The sequence below is a fragment of the Agelaius tricolor genome, unplaced genomic scaffold, assembly GCF_023055355.1.
Source record: "Agelaius tricolor isolate 1412-34295 unplaced genomic scaffold, bAgeTri1.0.p SCAF_6, whole genome shotgun sequence".
NCBI lineage: Eukaryota > Metazoa > Chordata > Aves > Passeriformes > Icteridae > Agelaius > Agelaius tricolor.
This window is the reverse complement of record NW_027269266.1, coordinates 42,451,581-42,474,217: the sequence shown is the minus strand read 5'-3', so window position 1 is coordinate 42,474,217 and position 22,637 is coordinate 42,451,581. Positions and strand designations below refer to the sequence as shown.

General features: G+C 40.3%; 1 protein-coding gene across 3 annotated transcripts; it reads left to right on the top strand.

Annotated features, from left to right (window-relative positions):
- The first annotated feature begins 2,083 nt into the window (after positions 1-2,083).
- On the top strand, positions 2,084-9,032 carry LOC139591201 (C-C chemokine receptor type 4-like). Of its 3 annotated transcripts, XM_071429555.1 has the most exons (4): positions 2,084-2,427; positions 2,557-2,644; positions 5,632-5,853; positions 7,141-9,032. In XM_071429555.1, the coding sequence occupies exon 4, from the start codon at positions 7,157-7,159 to the stop codon at positions 8,231-8,233; it is 1,077 nt and encodes a 358-aa protein (XP_071285656.1). In that variant the 5' UTR covers positions 2,084-2,427; positions 2,557-2,644; positions 5,632-5,853; positions 7,141-7,156; the 3' UTR covers positions 8,234-9,032. The 3 variants fall into 3 exon arrangements, with proteins under 3 accessions (XP_071285656.1, XP_071285654.1, XP_071285655.1); XM_071429553.1 differs by lacking the exons at positions 2,084-2,427; positions 2,557-2,644 and adding an exon at positions 4,499-5,233; XM_071429554.1 differs by lacking the exons at positions 2,084-2,427; positions 2,557-2,644 and having other exon boundaries at positions 4,499-5,853.
- Positions 9,033-22,637: the final 13,605 nt, after the last annotated feature.

Sequence of the window (22,637 nt, the reverse complement as noted above, 5' to 3'; positions counted from 1 at the left end):
ACCCCTAAGTGGCTTCAGTGCACCTCTTTAGTGAGTCTCTGCTCTATTGTAGTCCCCCTCCCCCTTGGACTCCTGTGTTAGAAAATAGGTATCTTCATACTGTGATATGCTTTTTCTATTTCCTTTTTTTATTGTTTGGTTTTTTTCTTGTGTTTTTTGTTTTGCTTTGTGTTTTGGTTTGTTTTTTGCTTTTGGTTTTTGGGGTTTTTTTTGTGGTTTGTTTTGTTTTGATTTTGATTTTTTTTTTCCCCAAGGGAGCCCTCATTTGAATCATTAAGGCTCTCCCTCACTTTATCTCTTGTTCAGCTCCTTTTTCTTGGTCCCATTGCTGAGCTCTGCTCTCCAGATCCTCCTGGTAGTTCAGGCTTCAGGAGGCAACAGTGAATGGATGGACAATATTCAAGTTACAACAAAAGCAACACAGAATGCCCAGGCCAGGGTTTACAGTTCAAGTCAGATTCAGAAGGTGCAACTGTAGACAGTGGCAGATGTCTTTTTGCACAAGGCTAACAGCACCTGGAGCCAAATATTTCCAGAGTCACCACACCTTTCACTATCCCTGTAATCACCCTAGCTCACACAGCCCTGAGCTCGCTCCATCATTCCTTCTGCCCATCTTTAGTACTTTCTTTGCATTTCCACCAGAAGGTGGCATTATTAAACTCCATTGGACCTGAAAGTCATTCATGGTTAAAGCAGGGCACCCCAGTCAAGCAAGTGGAGTCACTGATGAGCAAGTACAGAGTGTAAAATATATGTTTATGAAAAGTAAGAAAAAATTAGTCATTACATTGTGCTGATGGAAGAAACATCAATTTCTCCGAGGTTTTATTTATTTGCTTGCAAGCAAATGAAAGTCTGTGGATATAAAATTAACTACAGGCAGTTTCACCAACAATTCACAAAGCACATCAGAATATCCTGTGAGTCACAAAGATGACAGAGATGCTCCAACGAAAACCTTTTGTTGTACCTGTCACAGTTTTATTTTGGTGTCCTGAGTGGTTTCTCCTGCTACTAAAAGTGAACTGAATATTGTATAAGTTGGCTCTACAGATTGTCTTGAACAGATCTTGCAACGAATCAGTTTTTCCGTGGGATAACAGAGTGCCTGGGCCTTGGCAAACATGGAAAGATTAGTAATCATTAAGATAAGTTTTAGTTCTTTCTCTCTTTTGATCCTCTGCAAATGCCCTAATTTTTTAAACTAGCCTCCTTTATATTACATCTGCCATGGAAGGAACAAGCCAGGAAAGACTTTGAAGATGTTCAGGAAAAGGCCAGTCATTTAATAAGCTTTTAAAGGCTACCAGCAACTGAAGTGTTTGAGACTTGGGGGCACCAAGACAAAGCACACAGAACACAAAGCCTTTACACCACATTGTCATCCTTCCTCTGTATCTAAACTCATCACAAAAGTGGCCTGAGAACACTTCTGCTTTCACCACTGCCTTTTTTTTTCTTTTTTCTTTTTTTTTTTTTCAGAAAGACCAGCCTTTAAAGGACCTCATAGTGATGATAAGGTAATGGCTGAGACATTTAGAAAAAAAAAATTCAATCTCAGGTATCAGCTACTCCTCAGAGTGGAAACAGCGCAGAGCTCTTACCTACCTGTAGAAACTGCTTGGTGACATTTAAGAGATCACTGAACATGACAAAGAAAGCTTCCTGCTGTGCCATTTCACATTTAAGAAGAATAAACTCATCACCCCTAAAAGTGTCCCTTAATGGTTTTTTGCATCAGTGATTTTTATTTTAAGCAAAATTCAGCATACAAAATGACTATTTCTGTCATGTTTGAGGTAAGAAGTTTCAGTTCTTTTTTTTTTAATGAGGAGTCCTGTCTATAGCAGCTTTGCAAACACAGCATGTAGAAAGAAAGCAAATGAGGCTGAGGAAAAGGATGACTGACACCATTCACAGAATCACCAGTGGATAGAAACAGTAGAATGCACAGGACTGGTCCAGTGAAAGAAAAAAATGAGGGGAATTGCAGCTTAGCATTGAACGAGGAAAAGATGTTTTTGGCTTAAATAATTTCCTCGTCAGCACAAACAGCTATCTTAGCCAAAGGGAATGCATGCATTTAAAAAGATTGAAGTAAATTGGGAGTGAATCACCTGAGAAACGACAATAGTGGTTGTCTCTAAAACTAGGAAATTATTCACTTCCTTTTTTAAGGAACCTTCTCTGTCAGATTGCTCTTTTTTGCTACAGGAAATTTGGAATACATTAAGAAATTACAAAGAAAGGAACTGTACAATGAACTGGTAGTGCAAACACTTTGCTAACAAGGAAGAATGGGAGCTACAGATAGTAGCTAAAAGTGATTCAAATTCACCTGAATTGCAAAAGAAGAACCCCACAAGGAGAGACAACACACAGAGGGGCTGGCTACCTGATGGAGAGAATGGTTTGATGAGAAAGGTAAATGTTTTTCCATCTGTGACTTTGGCAGCCTGGATCCTGCACCAAGCCACACAATCAATCATAATACTAATTCTTGCAATAGTCGTCCCTTTTTATTTACTGTCATCTGCTTCTCTTGTGGGCCAGCCTCTTCCAAACAAGGACTTGTCTGAATAATCTGTCCCTGGCCAGCACTGAGATCAGACAGAATGGATGGTGCACTGGCATATCAGTGGTAAGTATCTCCTTAGGGGGTTAGGCACATGTCTATCTCCATTTCTTCCTTAGGCAAAACTCCTATGCCTCCTGTAAAATGGCAAATTAATGATAAGACTTCCCATAAAAATGGGAGGGGATGAAATAATCTTTTGGTGGAAAGCAAAGTTTTTTACAGTATGGGTTGTTCCACATTTTGCTTTTATTAAGTTCCTTCCTGTTGCACCTAATGCACCCCCCCACACACACACCATCCCATATAAAAGGTTAATCTCCTTCCAGTCAGGCCAATCAGGTTCGGTCCACCCCGTGATGTATCTGGCTGCTGTCATACATACCATTTAGTAAAGAGGTAAAATGACCTCTTCTTCTCTTCCCCTGCAAAACCTTTAGTTTTGCAGCAGCATCACTGAGAATGCCTTCCCCTGTAATCTTGCCATCTCCTGCCATTCTCCTTTTCTTAGTCTCTGCCAGGTTCTCCAAGACGCATCTGAAAAAGATGGGCTGCCATGTCTTACAAGGGACCTCAGAGCTCCCCCACTGGAGACTAGTTATGCTCAGCCCCTTCCACTCTTTTCTCTCTAATCAATTGCAGGACCAGCACTCACAACACCTTTCCTCTATTTTCTGCATTGTCTCATTTGCTCAGAGATTTCTTTTGTTGTTTTTTTTTTCCTGTTTTCTTTCCAGTTTTCCATGCAGGCTCTCCCAGGGACTCTGTTCATTGGTAAGCCATCAGAAGGTATTCCAGAATTCATTCACATCCTCTTGATTTTCATGAATTGGCAGATAAATTTTTTAATCATCATTTTCTGGAGTTCACACATCATAGGTTTTCAGCATCTGTAACTGCAACTGTTTTTCTCTTTTTTGCGGCTGAGCATTCCTCTTTCTGCAGAAACATTCTTGCTCAGTTTCCTTACAAAGACAGCCCTTCCCATCTGGCAATTTAGCATGAAGTGAGTTGATATTATGGCAGGTGCATTTGCCACTCAAAAGCCTTCCAAAGAAGGACTGGGCAAAAGGCACTGTGCCAGGTAGGTGCTTTCTTCAAACTAGTGCCATATGGATCATTCTAAACTGGAATTCACATGGCTGCAGACTTTTTCCCTGCTGACAGTATGCCTGACAGATCAGAAGCATGTCTGAAGTGCAGCCTGTGTGCTAAGGATAGGTCTCGAAAGACAGGTGATGGATGACGGTCAACACCTCTCACAAAATGTTGCTGCTGATGGGAAATCATTCCTTAACCAAGCAGGGTTCCTACAGAGTCAAAGAGATTTAATATCTGGATTCAGTTCTATTCATCTCTTCATCTGGAAATCAAGAAAAATCATCACTGATGAAATTCAAAGAAGATACCTAGTTTGATAGAGCTGAAAATAATGAGTGGGACAAGATAAGCATGTAGATGCTTGGTGGCTTATTGAGGAGAAAAAATTTACAGCCAGAACTAAGAAACATCAATGCCTAAGAGAGCATTGTAAAGAGCAAGAGGTGTTTTTTTCCTGGAAAGCATGTACTCAAAGAAAGATTTTCTGTCATAGTTATTGTGGCTGAAGAGCTGAACTTGTGGCTCTAGTGAAACAAATAACATGTCAAAGAAGAGATTAAGGAGGCCCTTAGAGAGACAAAAGAACAGCAAGAGGAACAGCTTCTGGTTTCTGTGAGCAGAGCTGATGAAATGGGTACAGCAGTGTTGTCTGCTTATCTGATGTCCACATCCTTTAAGGACTGCTAGTAAACTGAAGAGAAAATATAAGTGATCTGCAGAGCAATAACCAGTACAGGAGGAACATCTCCCAGAGACCACTTTTAAAATCTACAGATCCAACTTGTGAAAGATGACCGACAAGGTCCTTCCCACACAGTTGTTTTATTCTGGCAAAACCTGAGACCAGTAAATCCTGCATCTCATGCTTCAGGCTTTTCGCATTACATTCACATCAAGCTCTTCAGCCAAACAGAAGTTATTGGGCAGTGTAACAGTGTCAGAGGCATATGAGATAGCAGCAAATGGCATAACTGAACAAAAGCTATACCTGTGTCTGGAATAACACCAGAGAGCAAACAAGAAAACAATCTCTTGTGGACAGAGATGTCTGATTCTTACTACTCTCACTACCAACTTCTGTAGATTTCTTGTTTCTGCTTCTCATTGTGTATTTTCAGTTTCTGCTGATCACAAGAAAGCAAGTTCCCCTGTTCAGAAATGGCTTGTACTTTTTCTTGGCTGGCCTTTTCTGGGAAACAGAGGAGACCAGCACCTGCCAGCTGCCAGTACAGCTGTTCTGTTGGCAGGACTCACAACCATCCTGCTTGGCTACCATATGTCCTCTATGCTCTCTTCTCCCTTCTCAGGATCCTCCAAAAGACAAATAAGGCCCATCTTACTCTCAAGAGAAATTCATAGAAGCTGCTGAGCAGAAGCTGTGACAGAAAGCCTCGGTAAACCTCAGCACTTTGCACGCTTTGCCCTTAGACCACACACACGTGCGAACATCCTACTTATACAGTATTCTGACTGGTGTTACATTTTGTCCTGGGCAGTGGTAGAAGGTAGATTTGCTCTACATAAAATCTGCAACAGAAAACATCAAGAAAAAAGGTAGTGTGAATTAACATATCTTCATTTCTATTTTTAGTATGATAAGTAGGAGTTAGTGATAAGCAATAGTGATTAGAAGGAGCCTTCCCTATACTATCTATACAGCTTTTCTCTTCTACAATTACATAATGCAACTTGCAAAATCTGTCAGAGGACCAGAACCACACTTCCCACACACCCACCAAGTGCCTGCCTCCTCTCTGCACTCTACAGAGGATTCTTTGATTTTTTTTTTCGGAGATTAGGAATAAAACAAGGTTTCAGTTGAATGAGAGCTGACTGACATCTGTGCTTAGTGACATCAGTTTTAATGATTGTTTAACTCAGTAATCAGTCTCCCAGTGGAAACTGTGGGGTTTTTTAAACATTATGTGTTTAATTTTATTTCTTACTTAAAGGGACTATCTCTGATGAGCACTGAGGAGAGAAGTACTTGTGATACAAGTGAGTCTAAGGAAGTCGAAGCTTCCGCTAAGAGACACAGCTACCTAGTGTTATCTGCTTTTTACGTCTGTGGGTAGCAGCTCACTGGCAGAACTACCTGAAGAAAAGCAAGAGATTCTGCACCCTGAGAGCAAAGAAAATTCTTCATCTCATCTGAGAGGAAAGGAGGAGAAAAGGTAAAATTCACAAAATGCAATTGCTCAAACATTTTTGTATCATGTACACTCATGATATGTGTGAATGTAATGCTTTTTCATTTACCTTTTATAGTTGCTCAGGTAATTTTTTAAAGCAGTTTTAAGAATTCTTGCATCATCAGAAGTGGGTGTATTCTGTGAGCATATGTTTTTAAGTATTCAAATGTATTATGTTGAACCTAGATTAAATTCAGGTATGTCTGGGTGCAGTTGCTGTAAAGCTGTCATTTCTACATCACTGGTGTCAAACAGTTCTGTCCTTGTGACCTGTAAATCAGATTAAGTTCCTCTCTGTGTAGAATGGAATGGAACTGTAGGCTGGAAAGGTGTCATGCTTGGGAACATACACAGTAGGTCTCAAATTAATGATTATCAACATTTGCTGGTACATAGCAGCAACACACAGGACTAAGAGAATTAAATCTAAGAAACTCACTTCTCTTCTGCTTTACATTCATAAAATGAAGACAAAGGGGAAGAAAATAGCACGGGCTTAGAGTTCTGATATGATAGGCTAAAAAAAATGCCACTTGTGATGTGAATAACACACACAAGTAAGAACAGAACTCAGACTTAAATTTCTGGTATGTTAAGCTAAAAAAATGATGCTGTGATAAGAATAACATACAGACTCGTATGTCAGCAAGATATTTTCTCTATGTCCAACTTACATTACTTAAAACTCTGTATCTGCCTATTAAAAAAGAACACATATATGAAGATGAAAAATTCCTGTTATTCATTTACTCACTGAAAATAAGCCCTTATTGAAAGCTCATGACAGCTTTCAGTAAAGGTAATTTCATAAGAAAAGTCTGATGAATGTTTATCACTGTCTTCCTATGGTAGGTGACATATACCTGATGGGAAAGGTGGGTGAGGGAAATTCTGAACTGCTATGAACAGCGAGTTTGCTTTTTACTTTGCTCTACATGGAACTTAACCCTCTCTGATTTGACAATGATGTGGCCCACATCTTCCACTCCCATTTTCTTTCCTGTTGTCCATTTGAACATCCCTTTGTGCTTGACATGCAAGTCACATAGTGCTACAAGGACTAAGCACACACATGCTAAGGACAATACCTTGCTCAAGTGTGCACATGCATCCATCCCATAATGCTTACATAATGTCTGAGAACCTGCAGTGAGTCGTGTCCCAAGCTGAACTTCTGATTCAGGTTTGTGAAGTAACCATGTAGTCTTGAGGCACTGAAAGTCACTGACATTTTTATATTCTGACATTTTTATATTCTTCCCTTCTCAGAACCGGGGGAAAAACCATGAGTTCTTCAAGTACAGAGTCCCTTGAATTCGAACCCTCAACATTTTATGAATATTACGATAGTTATTACGATGCTCCAAAACTATGCAGTAAAGAAGGCGTCAGGAGGTTTGCAGCCTCCTTCCTACCCGTTCTGTATTCCCTGGTATTCCTGGTTGGGCTCGCTGGAAACATTCTGGTCATCGTGGTCCTCTTCAAATACAAGAGGCTTAGGAGCATGACTGATGTGTACCTGCTAAACCTCGCCATCTCAGATTTGCTCTTCGTTTTATCCTTGCCATTCTGGTCTTATTTCACAGTAGACCAATGGGTTTTTGGAACTCCCTGGTGTAAAATCATTTCATGGATCTACCTGGTTGGGTTTTACAGTGGGATATTTTTTATTATGCTTATGAGCATAGACAGATACCTGGCAATTGTTCGTGCAGTGCTTTCCTTGAAAGCAAGGACCACCTTTCATGGCTTGATTACTAGCCTTGTTGTGTGGCTAGTAGCTCTTTCAGCCTCAGTCCCCGAGCTGGTATTTAGAGAGTCTTTTAATGAACATAATTTTACTACCTGCAAGCCGAGATTTACAGGCAATTTCACAACATGGAAGCTTTTTTCCACTTTGGAAGTCAACATTTTAGGGCTCCTAATCCCTTTTATAATTATGACATTTTGCTACTCCATGATCATTAAAACTTTAGTTCATTGTAGAAATGACAAAAAGAATAAGGCTGTGAAGATGATTTTTGTTGTCATGATTGTGTTTTTCTTCTTTTGGACCCCCTACAACATTGTTATTTTCTTACAACTGCTGGAATTTATGGGAGTCATTAAAGACTGTCAAGTGAGCAGGAATCTGGACTATGCTTTCCAGGTAACGGAAATCCTCGGCCTTTTTCACTGCTGCCTCAATCCAGTCATCTACTTCTTCATGGGGGAGAAATTTAAGAAGTACCTGAAGATGCTCTTTAAGAACTGGCAGTTACCAGGGTATTTCTGCAAGTGGTGTGGAGTTCACATCACTTACCACACTGAATCTACCAGTTCATTCCACACACAGTCTACAGGGGATCAAGATGCTCTGTAACACATTTCAGACCAGCCACTGAACTCAGCAGCAAGCAAACTAACAACAAACAGCAGGAACTTTGAAAAGCAGGAATTTTGAAAAGCTAAGCAAAAGCAAACACATTTAACAATAAGCTAGCGCCAGATAATTACTTACTTCAGCTTTATTTGTGCCTCTAGATTTTCTCAATATTATGACAGAATGTGGAATGTGGTAGACGGACATGCAAGGTTTCTCTGCTGTGATTACAGCACAAATTACTGCTCAGCTCTGTGCAAAGCACTGCACTGTGTGCCGTCTTTGTCACCAGCATCGAGAGATTGGCCTGCATGGAGGGGCAGAGGTGAGACAGCACCTTGTTATCAGCACATGCACTTAGAAAATATATTCATGTACTCAAGAAGGATGATTGTAACCATACTTTTTTATTCTGCAGTTGATCTGTGTAGGACTTGTTCACTTGTGACTCTTAGGCAGCTGTTAGCAGTACCTGCTACTTTTAAATGTTTCATTTCAGGGGGGATGATATATCCCTTGTCATTAAGAAAAAACACAAAATATATTCTCTATGTGCACAAAGACTCAAAGCAAAGCCATTACTTTTCACTGTAGGTGCATTTTCTTTCAGGTTGACATATATACCTATATGTCGGTGTATATATAGGCATTTTGAATTACTTTATCACTGGAATTCAGGATAGCACTTCTGTATTTTAATGAAAATGAAAAATATTTTGAATAATTTTGAATAAAAATGTTTAGAAAAACTTATTTTCCAGCATGGATGAATAAATTTGAACCATCTTGGTTAACAGTATATATTTTAAAACGAATGTCCTTTCTTCCAAAAGTATTTAACCTCAAAATTCGATTTTCATTCACTGGAGATGTATCTGGCAAAACAAAAGAAAGTAAAAACAGAGATTGTGTACAAAGGGTATGTCATAACTTCGAAACCACACATAGAATCCTTGCATTTGATAACAGCAAAATGCAAGCAGTGTGATACCCCAGTAGCTGCTCACAGGACATTAATTCATCAGAAATCTGTAACAGGAAGGAAACTCACATATCAGTGTTTAGATTTTGGCACAAAAATGATTTAAAAAGAGGCAAAAAAATCAGTAATGTGGTGGCAGACTAATTAAGAGTTGAGAAATATGTATTAGAAGATATTTTTGGTGTGTCTTTTTGCTGGCAACAACAATTAATATTTCTTACTATAAAAGATGAATTTTATAGTAAGAGATGAATTCTTTTCTTACACTGTCAGTAATAAAGTGCCTGCTCAGCATTCAGCCAAGGCTGCAAAGAGCAAACAAGGCATTAAAATGCATCAGGAAAGGGCTGAAGAAGAAATGTAAAAATATTGTAGAATCATTGTGCTCATCACTCTAAATGAGAGACGTAAGTGAAAGCTCATCTCCATGTAACCTCTCCATGCAATGGATACACACATGTATCCATCATAACTTTGGGAATGCACTACCATTTGCAGTTTGCTGAGAATGACAAGCAAGGATTTGCATTAATGCGGATAACAATAGCTGTGGATGACATTACTTGAAGTAAGAGAGAGTCTTTATATTCAAGAAAAAGACTATAAATTCTTAATACTCAAAACCTTAGAATCCACTATGTAAATCACTTAGGAAAACTGATAGAAAGAGTAGGTTATGCCACCCATCACCTTTTTTGAAAAGGAAGGCAAATTTAAAGTGTGAGATGCTTCAAATTCTCACAGATGACACTGAAGCCATCATAACATCCCAAGGTAGCACAGCACATCATCCTCACAGCTGGTGATGCTGACAGCAGAGCGCTGAGCTGTGCACTTGTCTGGGGCACAGACTGCCCTGGAAGCCAGACAGCTTCCACTGCAGCTTCTTTTCCCTTTGTACTGCTCTGTGATCCCTCTGGTCACCAAGAATGGCCCTTGCTTTCCAGACTAGGGGAAAGGCTGCCTGTGCTGGGCTGGCAAAAATGAGGGTCAGTGGGTCAGCAAGGAACAAGCAAGCCATAAGCTCTTGACAGCTGTGATGTAAGAGACATCCAGGGCAAAGAGTGGTATCAGGGAATGGCTTGCAGGCTGGTCCAGTCTGGGCAAACTCTGTGGTGAGGGAGGATGCTGTGGAATTAATGGGGTGCACCCAGCAGCCATGCAGCAATGCCACAAACAGAGCCAGTGCAGGGCCCTTCTCCCACACGAAACTCAAATGTGCCTCACATCACCGCTCAGCTTTGTACCCCATGGCCTGTGCACGTTTCCCTTGCTGCAGAGGGGGCCTGGTGCAGCCAGAACTCCTCCCATCCTCCCAGGTGAATGTTGTCTTGCTCCTCTGTGCCAAATAGCCTCTTCCAGCTCTCCCAGTAATATTCACAGCTGCTCAATGTGTGTGCTGCACGAGCAACTGAACTGAGCTGAGCTGAGCTGAAAGTTGAGCTCTGAGCAGCTTTGCTGCATTGGGTGCAAAGAGGAGCTCATGTTAAATTGATGGGTTCAGGAAATCAGGTCCTGAGGCTGGAGCTCATTGAACATGGGTGGCTTCCTCCTCTGTCACCTGAACAAACCCCCCCGCCCACATGCACCAAGCTGCAGTGGACAATGCCACTCCTCTTTTGAGAGAGCGTTTTGAAATCTGCTGATGAGAAAGGACGAGATGATAGTATTAATACAGACAAAAATAAAGTAAGGATTTTCAAAATGTCATTTGACAAAGGTGTTATTTTAGCTGAACAAGAGTTTCCAGCAATGAAGAATATTTGTACAAACCCACTGAACCATGAAAGATGATGGATAGACATTTGAGTGAAACAAAGCTGACTCATTCTTAAGGCCACATTTTTACATCAAGGGTCCTCAGAAGGCCACCCTGCATCCGCTCTTCAGTTATGCTAAGCAGCCACAGAAAGGTAGAAAAAGGGGGAAATCAGCTAATTAGATTAAATACAAATAATGATGAAAAGATAAGAACAAGTTGATTGGTTTTCTAGCGCTCTTAGGCCACCACAGTCACTCCCTAAACAAAACAAAAAGCCGAATTACACATTTTCTCTGGAGGACAGCTTTACCCCTTCTAATCGTGCAGAAGCAGCATCGTGGCCAGCGGCCTGCTCCTAGTCAATCTGCTCCTCTCAGTCTGACAGCCAGTGAATTGCAGCCAGAAATTGCATTTCTCCTTCCTAGACTGCAGCTGCTTGTCACTGTCCCAGCACTGTCCCAGCAGTGACTGCTTGTCACTGTCCCAGCTCTGCACACCTGCTCTGAAGGGGAGCACAATTCCACAGGCACCAGAGTCTTCCTCTGTAACCAGGATGCATCTAAACTGCCAGCAGGGATCTACATCACACATTTTCCTGCAAGAGCTCTTAATTCTTTGCAGTTTTATCCAACATCTCTCTCTTAACACAACCAGAGACAAGTTTCATCACATCCTGTCTCTTATGCCAACATTTCCATCTGACTTGATTTACAGTTAGAATTCAAGGGCCATTTAATAATATCAATCAAAATAATCATTAAAATAATACTTAAGGCAATGCCTACTGAAAGTTCAACTTTGCTACTCCAGTCATGAAAGGAGGAGACTGGAAATGATACAATAGTGGTGAAATTTGTAGCATTTGTATAACTGATAGGACCATTCAAAGGAGAAGGAGTGGTGGTTGTATCTGCCATCATCTTACTGTGACACAGCAAGTCTCAATGGCAATCATCAAGTTAGAAGCTCCCAGAATGATTTTCTTCCTCACAGTTATCCAGCAGCAACATCCATCACAAAAGTAACAAAATCCCATCTTATGGGACAGTCATTGATTGAGTCAAAGACACTTCTCACAGAAATAAAGCTCAAAAACAAAGAAGTTCTTTATCTGTTTCAGGCCAACAAAATCAAGTCCTCCAGGTAATGCAGGCCAAATACATGATTGATCAATGGATCACACTCCTTTAGTTTTTGTACTTTTTAAATTTTTTTTTCAAGTCATGTTTGAAGGGTTGACGTTTCTCTGGGTTTTAATTTCTTGTTTCAAAACAAATAACAGAACACATCCAGTATAAATAGCTCTGTAACTGTATAATGCAAGCTCTTTGTCAATTCAAGTGTTGCAAAGTAAAACTACTAAGGCACTAAGAATTTTTTTAAATTCCAAGATTTTTGCTTGCTTGCATTTAACAACAATGGCAAGTAATCAAGAATCTGATCTGCAAGAATCAGGTCTTTTTCCAGAGATACAAAACACTCATAAAAAGTATTCTTGGTGATGCTAGTAACATGTAAGACAGAGAATGAATGAAGATTGACATTACTAAATGCACTCTTCTTCTCAAAAGAGACTGTGGCATACAATCAGCATTTTCCAAGGTCTAAGCAGCCAAGTTCAGGGAGAGACTTTTGTATCTGGGACAGTGATTGGAACAACGGGTGGACATCCCTGCATGAAAAGCATATTTGTCTCTTTTGCACAGGAACTTCGCACCCCTTAAAGAACCTCCAAGGGAGTATTGTGGTTTGGGCAGGACAATGGAAGAAAGGGGCCCTCCCTAGCATTTAACCTGTCACCATTACTCACAGAGAGAGCAGTACTGGCTCATAGTCACACAAAAGCATCTTAATCCAAGTGAGGGAAGACCACAACACATCTCTGTACTTGCTTATAACTGGTAAACTGAAATTGGACCCCAAGCAAGACCATGACTGCAGGCTGAATGAGTGACTTGCCTTTTCTGGTATCAAAGTATTGGGAAAGCTGCAAAAAGTGCATAGAAGAATATAAGGATGGATTTTGCTGTTGCTTATGCCCTTTTTGCTCTTTCACAAGCACTGGGAACAGAAAGGAAATATGTCTGATTGATTGCAGGGAGTAATGGTATATTCTGCAGGCCCTGGAGACAAACAGCACTGAGAAGCTGCAGAGAACAGCTCTGCCCTTGCTATCAAGAATCTTGTTTATGCTTTCTAGAACAGTGAAACCCATAGTATGAGGTGTCACACAAAACTCCTCAGTCCTACAGAGAAGGGGCTGAAGAGTTTACGAAAAGAAAGATTCTGGCTGTTTTCTCCTCAGTTCTGCTTTACCAGCCCATCCTTGCATAATACAGGTCACTACTTGCTTCCTTTCCTCAGAAATATTAGGGAACCTCCAAAATGTCCCACGGGAAGGTTGGCCCTCTCTGCTGCTGCTCTGGCTTTTTGCATGAACCTCACATGCCATCACCTCATCTCCACAGTCACATGGAATCCATTCACATGTCAATCCATTCACTTCCTCACTGGCTTAAGCTCACATTCTCTGCACACAGAGGTCACACCGTGGGATACCTGTCTTGTCACAACACCACAGAGTGTTTTCCTTTTGACAAGGCAGTTTCATGAAGATGTCCCTTCTCATTGCAGGCAAGTTTGACTGGATGACCTTTAAAGGTCCCTTCCAACCCAAACACTTCTATGATTTGAAGAAAATATGGAAAGGGCAAATTTTTGATGGCAGATGCAGTGGATAATGATAAACATCTTTTAGCCTAAAATTCCCTCCACATTTTCACAATCTTCACATTAAAACTATTTTAGAGTAAGTCAAGCCTATTTGTCAACATTACTGCAACAAAGTATTTCATAAATTCTGCTCTGAATTCTTATTATAGTTTTATTCCGATGGGGGAAATAATTTCAGAAGTCCTCACGTAACGAAAAATTGTAGAAAAAAATCAAGGATTTGTCTTATTTAACACACTTAAACAGCTTAAATAGAACAAGTCCACCACATTGCTCAATAAGTATCTTATTACACATATCCATATGAGTGTACCAGAACTTAGGAAAAAAGCCAGCATTAGAAGCATAATTTCAGTGAAGTGATGAGTGCTGAAGACTACTGGATAAAAATAGGAATTTTTTTTCTGTGTTTTTTTTTAATCTACTGCCTATAGTGTAAAAGACTACAGTATTTCATAGACTCCATCAACACGAAACTGAAGAAAATTTAAACAATCAAACATCATATTAGCATTTATGAAAGGTCAATTCTTAAGTGATAACTATTTACAATTTGCGTCAGAGACTGAGAAAGCAAGGTTAGTACTAGATACACAAGGTTCTGCTGAATTTCAATTTGCATATTGTTTTTTTAATTCCAGGAACGGGTTTGCACAGAGACAGAGCAACTATTAATAGTGTCAGAAATAGGGGGGAACAAAAACAGCCCACCTTTTCTCTAAGTTAATTCACAATGAAGACCTCAGTCATAATATGATACAATTGAATGAGACCTGAATTTTCAGGAGAGCACATGCCAAATTCTTTAATTGTCATACCAGCATAATTCAGTGGGTACATATAGGCTTCCAGGTCCCTAGAGAAATGTAAAAAAAGTCTTTATAATTGTCAACTAATTGTACAGAGATAGCTGTTGAAGGGCTGACACCGCCCAACAATGGAACAAATAGGTAGCTAGTATCAATGTTAATTTTAAACTTAAAAAAGTCTTCCATGTTTTCTAGACCTGAGGCCACAAGATACTAAAAGTTACTGCTTTTGCAAAAGCACAATGAAACACAGTAAAGAAAAGAAATTAAAAAAAAAAAAAAAAATCTGTGGGATCCTTCACAACAAAAGCCCCAGCTGCCTGGTCAGGGAATGGCACAAGAGCAGTAGCTGAGGACCCGGAAGGTGAGACCTCATACAGACTCAGCAGTCCGATGTGACATTGAATGAAATTCTGTTTCTCCTTTGTGACTGCAAATGGAGAGAGTCCCACACAGACAGACAGTGGTGGACGGGGGCAGAATGCAATTGGCACCCGCTGTATTTGTGCAGATAATGGTCATGTTCAGAAAAAACCCCATGTTTTATTAACATCACCTTACTAAATGCCCTCCACTGTCTGCACTGGCTTCCTTATGATGGTGGTGCAGATGTCAACCAGGCAGAAGTAACCCAGCCATATCAGTACCTCTCAATCTGAGTTAATATATGCAAACCAGACTGTAGGACCCTAGTCCTGTACTTCTCCCTGAAAACAAAGGAACAAAATCTGTTGAGCTTCAACCTTTAGCTTTGCAAGGGATGTTGGTCAATCTGAGTCTTGCATTTGCCACATAGAAATCAAAACTCTGCCCTCCTATGTAAAACAAGGCATTTTGCAGATGAAAAGTACTACAATTAGATAGTATTACAGAAACAAAAACCTGTGTATTACTTGCTAGATTCCTTGCTTTGTCTCAAGACATCAAGAACCATGCACTCTCATTTACTCACAGCCCAGAAAGTTTAATCTCCTTCCACAGAAGATGAAAACAATTTCATAATGCATTATTCTAAACACAAGTCTTCAGTTTTAAACAATTTCTTCCAAACATTTCTCAGCCAATGGGTGATTGTCCTGAATCATGAAGGTTTGAAGACTAAACCCCAATCTCTTTTTAACTTGCTTGCCGAATTTAACTGAAGTTTTGACATTTGTAATCAGCAGGGGGTTTCACCAATTTGCATGAACACACTAAAACAGGTAACAGGAAAAAACAGAACTTCACAAGAAAGGATAGGAACATTCTTTCAAAGCCAAACCAGCATCACAATTTTGCGTAAAAAGGTCTACAGCCTGACAACAAATGAGCAACCTCCCAAACCAGAATACACTATGGAGCACCAACCAAGGCTGTTGAACAGAACTTATACTTTTAAATTATTTCAATTGCTGTACTCCAGTTTGCCTTGCAGAGCATGAACTTCAGAGTTTTGGGGTGTTATTTTTGCAAACTGAGTCATGGCAAGTGAGCAGCTGAATCAGCAGTCAAAGCATGAGTCTGTTGTACTGAAAAGAACTTAAAAACACTGAAATTCTAGCTTAACTTTGTACAAAAAAAGACTTCACCTTCAATTTCCCAGTCCTGAAACTCAAAACTCAAAAGAAGATGATCTGATATGCTCTACTTCAAAACATGATACTGGGCTAGATGGACCTTAGGCAAACTCAATGCCATTATTCTTATATGAAAAAACAAAGTTCTACTAAATGAGATAAAGAGATCAAATGCCACAAAAAATATGAGCTGATCTTTGTGTATTTTTAAAGCCCTCAGCCTCTGAGACAAAAGGGTTCTTGTGAGCTTAACAAACTCAGAGAGAGAAGAAACCTTGGGGATCTCTGAAGATTCTTTCACTCACCTTGCAGGAGAAGTGCAACAGCATGGTTGTGTGTCCAGAGAAGGTGCTTGCTCACCAGCAACCACAGTGAAAGCAAGCCAGAGATCATCCAACTTACTGTTTTGTGAAGCGAAAATAGATGATGCCTATTAATGACTGACAGAACCAGCACAGTTTCCACCTTGCTGGGATAAAATGAAAGACAAGATGGTGATGAGCAGGTGAGGAAAAAGTACCAGCAGTGCTGGTACTGATGGACATTGCCCATTCTTAGTTAGGCAGATTTTATTAGGATTTGGATTAATCTTCCCGACTTTGCACATCCAGCCAGGGGAGCTGAACCTTTACTACAGTTCACCTCCTTTTTTTCATGTAAAAATTCTCCACTTGTAGCTAAGAAATCTGAAAACTACAGAGCTCAGCATCATTCATCTTTGCCAGTTTAGTGAGATGCAAGGCCACAGCCTGTAGCTGGATGTACTAGAAGGGGAAATTATTTTCCTTCCCCTCTCCAATGCCAACCTGCTTAGTTTAAAAAGAAAAAAAAATCCCCAAAAAACAAAAAATGAAGGAAAGCAAAACCAAAATCAAAATCAAAAAAGAACCTACCCTTTACCCAACATATTATTCCTTCCCCAATCCTCACTAGGCTTCACATCCAGATCATGCTTTGTAACACTGAATATTCTTTTTAGCTTGTAGCTTCATAGTGTTTAAACATCCCCAGTTACAGCACTTTTTACTGTATCTACAGGAACAGGAGAAACAACTTTCATGCAAGTTGTTTCTACTACTGTGATCTCTTTTCAGTATCTTTGCATGGACTGAATTTTTCAGAATTTAAAAGAAAAAAACAAAACCACAACAAAAAGCCTCCTGGCTCATTTCAGCATAGGTAGTGTCTGCTCTTGCATCTAAATTACTGGCATCTGTCCAAGTTCTCCTTATTTCCTAGGATGGGTGAAAAAGCTTAATTTTGGGGTGGTAACGGTATGTGGTCCCGCTTATCACAATAAAAGACGTTAAGAAGAGTATAAAATTTGGCTAATCCAGAGAGGATCTATTTTTTTTTTCTTTTTTTTTTTTTTCCAGCACCTCTGAAGCCTTTGAATCAAAGCAAACAGACCTGAGGGGTTAGACTAGAAAAAGTTAAAAATAGGCAGCTTGCTGCTAGCTGTTTCTGCTAAACTTTCCTCTACTTCAGCACAAGCTAGATGGACTCAGTGCTTCAAACAAAGTCACATCTGAAAGTATCTCTGGTCACAGTCAAAAGACTCACATTGTCTTGACTTCAGCTTTTGAAGTAGATACTGCTCAGGATCAAAGGACCAGCAAAGCAACACAGATGAGGACGCAGAAGACAACAGACAGTATTTTGCAGGAAATCATGCTAACACTTTGTGAGTTCAGTATAAGGCTCTTGGTTTCTTCAGCACACTGAATTTACCTATTTATTATTAGTACAGACCACATTCTAAAATTGAGGGGGAAAAAGCAAAACAGCTTGAAAGAAAATATGTAAAGTGTATGCCGGATCCAGACCCATCTCTCAGAGTTTTAAATCTTCCAGGAAGCCTTGATGTTTCAACATTCAGAAATGGAATTTAACATGGAAGACACAAGAAAAGAGTGCAAATTTTTCTTCTGCACAGTTTTTATGTTATTCCATTTCTCTTTGCTGTGAAAAGAGTAACCAACACTTTTAGCAAACAGAAAAAAGTTCTAAATCTCAGCAACAGGCAAGGCATGAGGAAGGTTAGGAGTTTATTTTTCTTCCTTCTCCTCAACTGTTCATCCTGTGCTTTGGACAGCCCCTTCACCCATAGCACAGGAACAAAACCAGATCCCAGCCACAAGACACAACAGCAGTTCACCCTCTCCCAGGGCAAGTGTTATTGGACAAGCCCACAGCCAGGGCAGACTTCTGTCAAAATTTAGACTAGAGATCCATTAAGAGTGTTCACTCTGTACATCTGACCAAGAGGAACTTGAGAAAAGGAACCTCTGAATGAAATATGAAAGAAAGGAGACAGCCATAAGCAAGCTGGATGCACAGGCATCTTCATCCACCTTGCAAATTGCCAATGGGTAGGTGGAAGGATTTGAGATCAACTCCATTTAAGACAAATAAAGACATATTGAAGGAAATTTTTTCAGTTCCTCTACATGTAAGACTTCCCTACTGTGAGAGGAAGAACGAGCAAGAGTTCAGGAAGAATCAAACAGGAAATAGGTAAGAATTTCTTAGCTACAGTATCAGAGGGATGACTTGCTAGGCATCTGCCCACTCTGCCCCAGATCTGTGCTCTCGCGCACATTTACAAACACTGAAAATTATCAGTTAATATTAGTATAGAAGCATGAGCCCTACAGAAGCACTAAGTTTAATAAAAATAGTGCATATACTTACAGTGAAAAAGAAAATGGGAAAAGCCTTTCAGATGATAGATATTGCCTGCAATTTCCTACTGAATTTGCACTGATATTAAACAAATCCACTTTACTTAACAAAGACACCTCCATTTGGAGTTTCAAACTCAATTCTTAATTTCATAAGGGTGCCTCATAAGTTTTTTCCCCTCTCTTGTATACCAAAAGATTTTAAAAGGCTGAATTACGATCATGCAACTGTAAGCACAACACCAGAGTGCAAGACAGCGAGGTAACCATGATGCTGGCACAGGGTCTGCTATCAAAGTGTGCTGGGGAGCCTCAGGAACAAGTCTGTGCTTCCCAGTCCAACTCTGTGGAGTTAAATGTGGGACCTTCCTAAGACCCGTGCTTTGGAGCTCTGTATATACTTACCTCCTGAGGGACAGGTGCATGATGTGCTAAAGCCCACAACAGGAGTTCTTAAATATATTCCAAATTCCTTGGCCACACCATATATCCTTGTAAAAAGGGATTGCATTACCTGAAATAAGCTCTGGTTTTGTGAAATGTCTTGAGGTAACACAGACCTTCAACATTTCCCCCAAAGCAGGGGAAGGTCACTACTCCCATATTTGATAAGATAACAAGCAGTACAAATATCTTCTGAAAAGGGATTTTTAAACATACACACTTTATTCAGCAAAAGCATAAGAAAGATCCTTGTGATGTACTTTTCAAACATTTTTCCAGTCAGCCCATGGCACCAAGTTCTAGGATAATCTATTTCTGCCTAGTTTTGCCTTCTCATTGAAGGAGAACCACTAAAGCAGACCCCATTCTCCTGCAGTTTCCAGTCTCTTCTGTCACACAAGCTCCCAGCCAGGACTTTGAGGTTAACTGCTATGCCTTAAGTCCCAGCCCGCAAGACAACTTTCTTGCAACTCAGTAATTTCTATCAAAAAGAGATGCTGTAACACCTGGACCAAGTCATTCAGGAGCTGGCTGCCCTTTCACATCCTTGCTAAATCTTCTCTGTGTTACCCTGCACCTCTTAAAATTTCTCTAAATAAGTTAAAAGAGATAAGAAAGTAAGTGAGAGGGCACAAAACAGCCTCAGAGCACAATACTTTGTGTTGGCTGTGGACAGTGGAAGTTATAACTGGCTTACACACAGCAATGATGGCTTAGTTACTACTAACAAGTTTCCTAATAGTAAACACTGGAATAACTTGGTCAGGAAAGACTGGAGTTTTCATCACAAGGAATCTTGAAGGCTAGGTTAAAGAAACACACTGAGAATATTTAAGATACAAATGATGTTGCCTTAGGGTAGAGAGACATAGGGCTAGATCATCTCTTACAAACCTTTCATCATGTGTTATCCGTTAAAATGTTGTCACCTTCTCAGCTTGTACAATAACAGCATCACCTCCTTCAGAGCACACTGCAAACCACAGGATTATCCTTCTTCTGTAGTTCTCATTTCTGAACACCTGACACACATCTGTCAGGTGGATAGTGCTTCCTGTCCAGGCAGAAGGATTATTTCTAGTCACTCCTGCAAGTATTCAAACTGTGCAAACAAAAATTAGTATTTCGTCCAAAAACGGCAAAAGAAAACAACAGGCACTGTGAAACTCCCAAAGAGCAGGAGATTGGAGAGCTGTCTGCACCAGAGAATTACAAAAGGCACAGTGAGTCTAAAGGAGGACAAGGTCAAGTCTCAATGCTGTCATTCAGGGACTAGAAAATGTTGACTAACACTTAGTAAGATAGTTAAATAATGAAAGAGTCTCATACATAAGTTAAGAAATAGAATTCAACTATATAGCACACAGTCAGTTCTTTTTCTTCTATTTGCTCATTCATCCCAAATAGCCACATTTAAAGGCTTTCATTCATGCATAAACAGGATTATAGACTAAGTTTACAAACTCCACTCCAGAGCTGAAAATAAAATAAATCTGTGGTAAGCTGAGCCACTACAGCTACTCTATGGGTAGATTTCAAAGGGCATCTCCCTACAGAATTGCAAGAATCTGCCTACCTTCCAGAGGGGATTAGTGTAAAACTTCTGGTTTTTATGAGCTAATTCCGATCAAATACCGAACTTGCACTGTCTGCCAAAATGAGAGAATATTGTGCTCATTACTCAGCTCCTGTGCAAGCAACGCACTTGCAAATTCCAAGGAGATGCACCAGGAAAGATTAGAGGACCCACAGTTTTAGCATTAGGAATATTCTTTCTTGCCAGCCTTCAGGAGGCAGCTGCCTCCACCAGAGGGACCATCCTGCTGAACTCCAGCACTTGGAATAGTTCATACAACTACACCACACATACCAGCCAGGAGTCTGACAATGCTTTCACACCTGGCCTTTCAAAAACAAATTGAAACTAGGCCCACCAGTGCCTTGCCCACTGGGTCAAAGTCAGCCAGTTAACTCCCTATGACCCCTCTTCTCGTACTTATTTTCCCTCAGTCAGAAGGTTTAATTCTGATTACATCTCCACTTTGGACATGGCTGAACTACATTTGAGGACAGGTTAAAATAACTGACCTGCCTGAGGCTGCAAAAGAGGAAATGCCACACTGTCCTGTTTTGTATCACACTCAATCCCAGCAGGACTCCATGCCCAGGCTAGGAAACCTAAGGTAAGTCCCAGGCATGTGGTGTGGGCACAGTGCCCCAGTGTGGGCACAGGCAGGGCAGAACACTCAGCTGCAGCACCTGCAGACACATCCTTGGTAAAGCAGCAGCAACTGGCAACAGGTTTCTCCTGCTAGAGCTGTATTCTGAAGGTCCTTTGTCACAGGGACCTCCTTTCTGAATACTCAAATAACATCTCCAGCAGTGTTTCCATGTAGGTAGAAGAGGATTAGGAATCAGGGCCACAATTTTCAGCTCTTTTCTGTGGACAGGAGACCACTTCACTAAAAGCAGTAAATAGGCAAGTATGCTAAAGAAGCTATCTAGAGCCCTACTTGAAAAACTTTAAACCCATCCTTTCCACGTTGTTATTGTTATTCTTAGAACTAATCAGATGCATGTTTATAATTCTTGATGCAAAGCCCTTCTGCTGGTACTATTACATAATTTTCATGGTGAAAAGCAAAGTCTCACAGATCACACTACGTTTTCACAAGTATGACATAAAGAAGTTAGAGTGAGAACCTAACTTAGACGGTTCCACTGCCCTCACAGCACTAACTTCCATACAAATAAAAATAATTCCAGCTGTAACAGCACTGAGCTTAAAAAATACATGAATAGTACTGCCATTTTGCACACTCCAAGCCACAAAACCCATCAGTTAAAAACTGATTATGTTTCATCCTTTACTTTCAAGGCCTAGTTCTGAGGTAATTAATACGTGATAATTAATTGCATGCAGAGCATACTCCAGGTGCACCATAGGGATGGTGCCAAGAAAGAAAAAAATCTGTGGTCAGAGCAGACCATTCCAAGAATCAGTCTTGTCTGGGTACAGAACACACAGCCCTCAGACCCTGGAACTGACATTTGAGGTCCGAATTTAAGAGCAGAACCGCTCTATCCTGGATGAGCCACATTTGTCTCCTTTGAAAGCCCATCAAACATGCCAAACATGCAGCAGACATGAAGTGGGTGGTGCTCTTTTACACCCTCTTCTCCAGTGATAGTATTGGTCCTCATCAGAAGAAATAGCCAGCATCTTGCACTGGCCATCTCAGAAAAGGGTGGCACCTACAGTATATGGTCAGCTCATCATAGCTGCTTCATTTTTCATAACAGAGAAAACAAACAAGACATTAACAAGAATAACTCCTTATCCACAGAGACTTTACAATCTCATTTCTCTCTTGATATAAATGCTCATAATTCTCTCATCCTTTTTTTCCTTCTTAAACACACAGAGGAAGAAC

Coding starts and splice junctions, on each gene's coding strand:
- LOC139591201 (XM_071429555.1), top strand. CDS start 7,157: ATGAGTTCTTCAAGTACAGAGTCCCTTGAATTCGAACCCTCAACATTT.